The 9,973-nt window shown below is 39.7% G+C and overlaps 1 protein-coding gene across 1 annotated transcript; it reads right to left on the reverse strand.

Moving 5' to 3' along the window:
- Positions 1–5,810: 5,810 nt before the first annotated feature.
- On the reverse strand, positions 5,811–8,435 carry LOC308109313 (uncharacterized protein). Its single transcript, XM_080462797.1, has 5 exons — positions 8,393–8,435; positions 7,907–8,299; positions 7,503–7,640; positions 7,210–7,271; positions 5,811–7,012 (listed from the first exon to the last, which is right to left on the reverse strand). The coding sequence occupies exons 1-5, from the start codon at positions 8,427–8,429 to the stop codon at positions 6,863–6,865; spliced, it is 780 nt and encodes a 259-aa protein (XP_080318923.1). The 5' UTR covers positions 8,430–8,435; the 3' UTR covers positions 5,811–6,862.
- Positions 8,436–9,973: the final 1,538 nt, after the last annotated feature.

Below are 9,973 nucleotides of genomic sequence, written 5' to 3' on the forward strand. Positions count from 1 at the left end.
TACACACCTCTTTCAACTACAACCGCAACATTTAGTCAAATGTTTTTTAGAGCAGAACACACCTTGATACTGATCGTGTTATTTACCTCTTCCCCTCTGTGATAAGTATATCTCTGTTGGTTTTGTGCATGGTGTGTTTTGAGAAGTCAACAATCTCTATTCATCACAGATACGTTCAAGTGCAAAACATAGAGGCACTGAATAATGGAATATTTTCAATTTGCATCAAACTTGTTTTCCTGTTTGGATTTTATTACTCACTTCCGCCACTAGAGGACAGGAGAGTTTCTTGTGCTTGAGATTACAAAGTCATCGTCTGTTTGTTTTTTAAATAAAAATAGGCAGGGTGTGATAACAGCAGGCGAGCCAGTGGTTTTGCCAATGGGTATGGTTATAAAAAAAAATGAAAAAAACAAAACAAAATAACAACTAAAAATACAAATTTTATTGAGCTCCAAGCTTTGCAACTTCATGTTTATATAAAAAGTCAGTGTAATAAAGCGGGGATATTGCGCAGTCAAAATGAGCTGCCTGACAATATATTGCAGGTGTGTGGGCTGCAGAAAATAACCAGTGGTGTACAGTCACTAGCGCTGTTCAAAAATAATACTTTTTTTTTTTTTTTACAATTAAAAAGGTGATTCTGAAATCTGTCTGGAATGAATTAGGCTACTTGTTCAGTATGCAACTTTATCCAGACAACGACTGGTTATATTTTGTGGGGCTCAAATCTCCTATGTCCTCTAAACGCATCACAGCTCATTTCCTCTGCCGGGGCCAGCAGTAACTGTATTGCTGACCTCTGATCGAAGCTGGACGCTGCTATTGGCTTAAAATGTTGAGTGACAGTATCATCAGCCAGTCAAATTTTGATATGTTATTGACGGAACGCCCTCGGGCAAGTGGCGTTTCTCGTGCTGGTCTTGGTGTCGTCATTGAAATGAGCTTCACTGATTGGCCCATGGGTAGGTGCGTGATGACGCACTGTTATTATCTGCTATTCTGGAGGTGATGGCTAATTTAACAGCAAGGTCTGGTGATACGATAGCGGACCTGCTTCGGGGGCCTTTTTCAAGGCGCCCGTTTGCAGAAGAAATGGAAATTGTGAGTAGAGGAAGACCAAAGGCTTTGTGCAACATTTTACAGCGGGAAACTACCAACACTACAACTGGGTGACAGCTAGCTGGAGCACAACAAGCTGCTCTGCTGGCCATGTTTTCGCTTCACTACAAGTTCCGGAACATGGAATAGCAGTGGTTTTAGCAGCCTCATAGAGCGAGTCATCAAAAAGGATCGCAGGATGGATTTCATCTACAAGTGATGGGTGAGTGCTAGTTTTTATTTTTATTTTTTTTACTTTCTCTGGATTAGATTGGCGCTGCTGTTGGCATTTGGTTCTGTTTTGATTGTAAAGTGGTGTTTCCTATGGGAAACACTGGAAGATGATCTGATAGCGATGCTGCACAGCAGTGTCTTGATGTGTTGTGATCGTTGATCAGCTGTCATGTTGGTGTGGATTAAGAACTGATGCATAATAGTGGTTTGACATTGGATTCGGATTGTGTTTTTACTGTAGGACATAATGTGCGGCTGTTGCATTGATTGTAACGGCGTGAGCAACAATACTTATTTTGGTAATCATTTTGCTACTGCTGGCCCTGACTGAAACACCACTGCACACTACTGAAAATAACTAATGTGTGTGTGTGTCTTTAAAGTCAGTTTTACTGATAATGCAACCAAGTGACTGTTCTCGCTTTGCTAATTTCTTAGGCAATGCTGCAGGTTTACATCTGTTTGTAGGGCCCATTTAACATTTTACTCTAATTTATGGTCTGGCTGTAATAGTTTAGTTTCAGTCAGTTTAAGGATATGGACCTTGATGCCATGTGACCTATTCAAAATGTATATAAAGGAAATTGATGGCTCTGTCCTGCAGGCTTAAGCTATAATTCAAAGGAAGTGTTTGACATACAGTACAATGATTCTCCACTATTCCAACATCAGACATCAGTGTTGTAAAAGTCCAATAGAAGAATTTGCAATATACAAATGACTTCTACAAATGATATCATTTTAGGTTTTAGCAGTGGGGGATGACATCTTATCATTTAATCAAGATGTCAACCATTGCATCAAGTTGTCACTGTAGCACTGATATTAAAAAAAAAAAACCTAACAAAAAAACGATTGTAACCGCAGGTCCCGCCTCAGAATATTGTGGACTGTGGGAAAGAAAAAGTCTTGTGCATATTCTTTAAAAATAGAAAGTATAACCTCAGCCAGCTAAGCACTTGGTCGATTAATAATTACATGATCTAAAGAATCAAAGAATGTGTTTTTACTTCATGCTCAATACATTGATTCTCGCTTCCAGATGATTTGCTGACGTTACCCAACTCAATTCTGAGCTGTGTGAATACGATACTTTCATGTGGACCAGCTCTTCAGTTTTCCTTTTCACACATTTATTGGTGAAGTTGACCTGTTTCAATTTCTTTCAGGAGGTCGCAACTGTTTCACACTCTCAGAGAGGAAAACGTGTCCTTCAGCGTGTGTTCAAATTCCGATCTTTGTTTCAGACTGTGAATGCTTCTGACTGCCAAATCTACTCTGCCTTGCAAATGAAATTCATTGGCATTTCAAATAGGAAACGTTTTGTAATGTTTATCAGTTACGGGATTTTATTCTATTGTTGATGGTTTAATGCAACGTTTCTTCCCGCATCTTCTGCTTCTGTTATGGCTTCATTGTTAATGTGATGAACTGAAGAAACCGTCAGCCGCAAACCTTCAAAAGGTCACTGGCCTACAACTTCAGTTAGCCTAGATGAGACGCTGTTTGTCTGTGTGGGTTTCCTGAGGGCAGATCATACGGCGAAGCCGGAGTTATGAGGTCAACCTTGTGTTGTGAAGTTGCTGAGGAAAATACTGCTCAGCAAAAAAATCTTGTCTTCTTTACATTTTTTTCCCCACAGCTGGCCTCATTAACTTTTCTAGTCATTCTTATAGTTTCAGAGTTAAAGGGACCATTACACGGATTTCATTAGCGTTTGGCTTTTGAAGAATTCAGTATTATGATATGTAAGTTCATCAAGGAAGGCCATTTCATACGCGTCTCGCCTACAATAAGATATTAACACAAATGTGTCACTGTTCAATTCCCGGGCAGTCATGAACGACACAGTAAGACAGAATCGATGGAACAAAACCGACATCCCACTATTGCCTGTAATAAATATCATCATTTCTATGCAGGCATTTTGAAAACTTGCTGGGTGCATGATGAATTGTGATGAGTTCTAGTAAGGAGCAGTTTTGTACTCCTGATTTAATCTGAATCATTGGATTAGGTGAAGGGACTTTTTGTCCTAGTGGTGACCCATCAGCAAGAGGATTTGAACCGGTAACCTCCACATGAACTACATCCCCACAGTATTCCATCAGAGATGCTGTGTTAAACACATAAAGTTTTCTATTAAGAGAGGCACCGATAAGCAGTCATTTTACTGCCTGTTGAGTTATATGTCGATTTGAATGAAAACTGAAACATATACACACTGAGCCTCAGATTTCTATTTCTGAATCTGCTTTTTGTTTGTAATAAACATAATCAAATGCTATTCAAACAACAGTCGGAGTCTGGGGATGGCTCTCTCCGGCTTCACTTTGACAGTTCACTTGTGGAAAAGTGATCTCTACAAAGAAATGCCCCCCCCCACCAGAACTAAATTCCATCCAATGCCTTTGAGATGAACTGAAAAGCCAACTGAGAGCTCCTTATCGCTCAACACCAAATGCCCAGCTTTACTAATGTGGATGAATGGGAGCAAATCTCAGCATTCAGATTTTACAATCCTGTGAAAAGGCTTCTCGGAAGAGCGGACGCTTTTGAAATGACATAGTTTCTGCTTTTGGAACAAGATGTTAGACAGTCATACTTCATTGCGTTACTTTACCGGTTAACACACTCATGACCATGACCAAGTCTCTTCTCAGAGACGAGCAGGATATTATTTCTCCCACCCGTCCATCTTGGTCTTCAATTCCACGGTCAATGAGTTCACCCTTGACATTTGAAATCGGCAGGTTACACCAGTTAGTGAACTGGTTTCTTAGAAATGAGTCGGATTCTCTGTGCTACAGTTTTAACACTCCCCATGAACCTTTGCAGAAATGTGATCACGCTGCAGGAAGTGGCTTCTGAAATCTGAACTCAATCCGATGGCAATGGTTAAAATGACTCAACTCAGAAACACGACAATGTAAGCATGTATCTAATGTCCAAAAAGAGCCGCTGCTGCCGTCACCCACCTGTTTCATCTTTTGTTGTTGGTTCAGACGGAGACGGTCTTCTGCAGACCTCGGTTGCATCTTGTGGTTTCGTGAGCGACTGCTGCTGTTTTTCTCTCATCTCAAAGTCAGGCCATTCTCATCTCACCTCTGGCATAGAATCAGCTTCTTTACCCAAGAAAACTGTGGCTTGATGGATATTTTTCTCCTTTTCTGAAACCTCCTGTAAACCCTGGGTACACTTGTGAAGCCGAGCCATTGTTTCTGGAAATCACCTTTTTTCTCTCCATCTTTTGTCGAAGCAGACCCCCACTTTATGTGAATCTAAACCAAATGTCATTATGGATTGACTGAAATGTTTCATCATGTGTTTGTCAGAGTGTATTGCAATTAGACTGGTTTTGGTGAAACTGCTGGACGTAAAAACAAAAACACTAATTACAAAAACAATTGAGTGCACATGAAAGAAATCTTACTTTGATTGTCAGAAAAGAACCGGAGTCTTTGAGGCTTTCTTCTCTCAAAGAGTATCGGGGAAGTAAGTGCAAAAGATACAGAACACATTCAGTATACCACTGTCTTTGCTCCACTCAGATGTTCATTCATTCATTTTTCACATCAATAATAAATGCCGTGACTCTCTGAGAAAGCAATTATTTATAGCTTATTACTTTGATTTGCCCATTAAAAAAAAAAAAATAATAATCGCGCCTTACTTCCAAGCCTCCATTAACTTTAACGAGCATTGTAGCATTTTTCAACTCATTGTTTTGATGTGCAGCTTTACCGCTTTTGGTTTACTTCTCACAGGAGCCTTTTCCGGCAGCGGCAGGCTACAAAAGAGAAGAACTCTAACAAACTGTCTTCGCACTACCTACACACGCAATTAGTGGGGGAGATATAGACGAGAGCGAGAGAGCCAACATTTCCTCAGAAGTTGGTTGAACCTCAGCCTGAACTTGAAGGAGAGCTAATTAACTTGACTGACATACAACTTCCAATTTGTAATAACACACCGCGGAGCTGGTGGTGTAAATGACGACTCTTTGCTGACATTTCATGAACTGATAGTACTGTGCGTCAGTGTTTTTGTACTCCCACAAAAAAAAACAAAAAAAAAAAAAACTAAGGCTAAAGAAAGTATACGTTCAGGGACATGAAAAATAGTACAAGTTCCTGTTTGCTATCCCACCTCTGCATGTGTGCATACAAAGTGTCACAGTTGTGGTTTGCGTTGGTCTCTATTGTGAACAAAACAACTTGATCAGTCTTCAGTTTCAATCTGTCTGAGCTCTGATGTGTGAGCTGCTGCTTGTCACTGGGTTACTTGGAGATTTGTTGCTCAAATGTGTGGTTTACACGAGTGACGTCTACCTGATTTGAAGCCAAAAATATGTCACATTTCTACACAGGACTGGGCTCCAGTCCATCACGTTGCAATCACAGAGACAGACAGACAGACATATGCACAAGTATGAGCCATATTTTCACATTTTGGATTATTATTTTTTTCTTTTTCCGATCGTGCCAGCAAACCAAAGTACACACAGAGAAAACAAAGCGAAAGGCCATTAAACCAAACCACACACTTGAATAATGTATGCAAAAGTTTAGAACTTTGATTGAAATGTCGTTTAAGAAATTGCTGAAAATTGGCCAGTATTTACATTTTTTTTTTTCCTCGGTTGTCTTTTTTTCATGTTAAAGCTTGTTTCACGTGGTTGACTCAGTTAAACGTTGAATCGTCGCCCCACTTTGCGCTCCTGTACTGTCTGTAGTGGCATTACTCTTCAACAACCAGCGTTGTGGTCTTTGCCTGAGACGTGACAGTAGCTTAGAGCGGCTTCTCTCCACTGTGACAGCGAGGACGGCGTCCAACCGGTGTAGAGGGATGCGACTTGGCATTTGTTGACAAAATCTTTGGCATCCAGACTGAAATCTTTCGTTTGTTCTCTGATCAAACTTCCCACCACCCTTATCTTTTTATTTGTCAAACTTTCTATCAGATTTACTCTCTGATCCTTCTTCCAGCCTCTACAAAGGCCTGAGTGATGGCAGATTTCCCTCCTCTGCAGCTCTGGTAAAGATACCACAGGGAATACACAGAATCCAGCAGCTCTTACCATCTTTCGCCGGGATGGCGCTCACTGGAGTCTTTGCAACTTCTAAATACCAGCATGTGGTTGACTGCCTGTATATACTGTACTACAAAAGAGATCGGAATGCTGCTATTTGGAGCCACAAACACAAACCCATGGAAAAAAGAAAATCTTCCAGCGAAGTAAAATATTTCATTCTACAACGGTGTGGTTGTGGGTTTTCACTCCTGACCTGCAATCTTCAGCAACAGCATCTGTATCTACACAGAGAATAATACGAGAGAAAATGGATGTAAAGACATTCTTGTGAATCATAGGTATTTTCAATTTTAATTAACTTGACGTAACTTTCAGGAAAACAAAAAAGTTTCCTTCATTGGCGGCATTCAGTTATCTAACTTCACCGCTGTCGATACACGCAATACATTGACAAAACAAAGATTCTTAAAATACAGTTTTTTTTCTATTTCGTTATGACACTTTCATCCTGACTTGTCTGTTCCTTGCTGTTCCAGAGACTGTGACGGGAGAATATGTGCAGAAAGTTAAATCAGAACTCCAGCATTTGTTCTTCTTCAATGTCTGTTGAATGTCCGTAGAGGCAAGCCAGACGTCTTCATCCTAAAACCAATTTTAAAACCAATAATTACAAATCAGAAAGTGCAAGGTGTAATCATATATGAATAGACCGTATCATTATTTTCCCTCTCAGAACATTAAGTGCCATTAAATCTCCATACTTGTTATTGTTACAGCTTTATCTAAAATAGACCAGAGAGTCCAAATGGATTCAGTATCTATCTTTAAATGGTATTTACCTGAATTTGTCGCATTTGGCTTTGTGTGCCAAGTCTTTTCTCATCACCATTACAGTCTTTACCTTCGGAGATAACATCAATATTAAAACACAGAGCATCTTAACAGAATAGAAGTTCATCCATTAAATCCGCAAAGAGAGATATTGTGGATCAATTGCGAAAGTAATAAAAACTTTATTTCAACAAGAGAAAAAAAATATAGTTCCATTATCTGCACTTTTATGTGTCTTTAATAAGTCATTGTCTAGAATACCCTGGAAAAGTAAAGATCAGTGGTATTCTCAGAAACTTACCTTTTTTCTTCCAGGGTTGATAAGTCCACAGGGACCAGACCAGAGAGGAGAGCCCAGCAACGACTGGACACAAAGTGATGAGCAGCATCCAGCACAGTCCACAATGTGCAGTTTCAGGGTCCTGAGGTTCACTGGGGTCTGCATAAAACATAACATGAAGCTGCTTTGAGGGGGGGGGGGGGTCTACTTTGCTGTTTAAATTAGAGTCAGATACAGTTAATTGAATTCTTCAGAAGTTCTACATAAATACAGTTTGAGGCACATGGAGAGTGTCTTCTTCTCGGGTTTCCTTAAGGTAGACATAAAAACATAAAAACACATATCTGGGAATATGGCGTACATATGTTACCCCATTGCATGATAATCATTTGTTCAGATAATGAGAAAATTCAGGGAATACTCACTGAAAAGGATCCTTGTTGTGACGTTTCCAGATACATACTCATGTTTCAAATAGAGTCGATCTTTGTTCTCCACCTTGATCTCTTCAGTTCCACAGACGTAGAGGCCCTCGTAGGAGCTGGTCATGTTGGTGATCAGCAGATCGTATGATTCAGACGAATGGTTTTTCACCAATTGAAAACGGGGGAAATCTTTCAGAATATTGGTTTCAAACTGTGAACGTCTCGTCTTGATGACAAGAGGAGGCTGGTTCTCATGGGTACAGTATCTGTTCCACACTATATGAACTATCCTGGATGATTTACAGTCACAATAGACTGTGATGTTGTCTCCGGGTCTGGCTGTCACCTCCAACACTGACGGAGTGATCTTGTTCTGGCTGGAGAAAACGCCTCCTGAAAGAGAACCATGATCACAAAAGATAATGAACGTCAACTGTACGTAAGCACCACATTTTCTTTTGAAAAGAAGTTCACTTAAACAAATACCGAAGAAAATAATCAGTAAAATCCACTGCGTGTCCATGATGCGTGCCTCAAAAGAAGTTTCCCTCACAGGTGTCAGTTATATCATACCGGCACGTTTCCTTTTAAGGAAATGTTCCCTGTGATTGGCCAATAGATTGAACTTACAGGATTTATGTTTCTTCTTCTTCTTCTTGTTTGTTTTGCTTTTGATGGATGAAAAGTAAGAAATGCAAACCATCAAAAACATACAACAAACACTGTTAAATATGTAAACAAACTTCATATATTCATATAAAATTCATCCAATATACTATGTGAAGAGGCTCAGATCTTGGAAATAAAAAGTTAAATATAAGTAGTTGGGCCAGCATTCCCTGAAAATAGCTTGATGTGAGGATGACAATTTGTAAATATACTTATTTTTTTCGACTTCAGTTCTAATTAATGACTGCTTAATGATTATCACTAAAACATTTTAATGATTACCTCAAAGATCTATTTGTTTTATGTACTCATTTACAAGTTTTCTGCAAAAAAAAAAAAAAAAGGGTTAGTTCCAGTGTTTTGTACAGCAGCACCCTGATTCAAAATAACACTGTGGGATTGCTGCTGCATTTTGTCCAAATTGTAGTTCGGTTGCTGTCTGCCATTCCAGTTAGCTATTACTTTAAATTTCCACTAGAGGTCAGAAGAGGTTTTCCATTAGTCTCTGAGCTATTGCCCTAAAATCCCATTTTATCAATCCTCCTCCTCATCTGTGAAATACACCACTCCACTATGCCCTTGAAAAAGTAGTTGATCTATGAAAGAGGGAGGATTTTATGGCTGTATTTTTCTTCAAATTGTCCATTCAAAGCCAAATGAAACTGACAAAAAAAAAGCCCATGTTTTTCAAAAGATACATGGATTCGGGAGTAATATCACATCTTTAGTACGCTGCAACCTTTCTTGCATGGTATGAAAGCAGATCTGTTTATGTGTGAAACTACACTCTGCAAAGGATGCTGCAGCCAAAGCAGAGCAAAAGGGGTCAATAATGAATTTGAAGCCACAAAAATAAGGTTTGACAGTACGAAGACATGGCCCTGATGAATGTACGCTGACGATCTGTGAAGCCAGCATGATACATAGTTTGATTAGTAAAGTTTCTAGATGTACAGGTTGTGTTTTCAGGCAATAATGAGTACTGGCATCACTGCCCTCGTCTTAAAGACGGTCTTTAACCCACATCAGAGGGTCCTGTCGCTGAATGTGTGGCTCATGGGATGCAGGTCTTCTGGGCTTAGCTGATGTACTTATGTTAACTCTGTACAAACTCGTATTTTACACTGTAGAACAAGTTCAGATAAACTGTACGCATCATAAGTTACTAAAACACTTTTAATACCAGGAAAATGTGATTTTCTTGGCTTGTTACTGACCGTGTGGAGAAGCACTCTGCAGCAGCAATGCAACGCTCCAGCATGCACAGTGCAAGACTTACTGAACCAGAATCTGATGTTTTGGTAGCCTTTGTTAAGTCTGGGCATGTAGGGGTATTGAGGTTCTATTGTCAAGTAACAGTGGTGATATTTTTCGATCTGATCAGTGGGTGTAGTGTAT

This window comes from Lipophrys pholis (assembly GCF_963383615.2).
Source record: "Lipophrys pholis genome assembly, chromosome: 5".
Lineage (NCBI taxonomy): Eukaryota > Metazoa > Chordata > Actinopteri > Blenniiformes > Blenniidae > Lipophrys > Lipophrys pholis.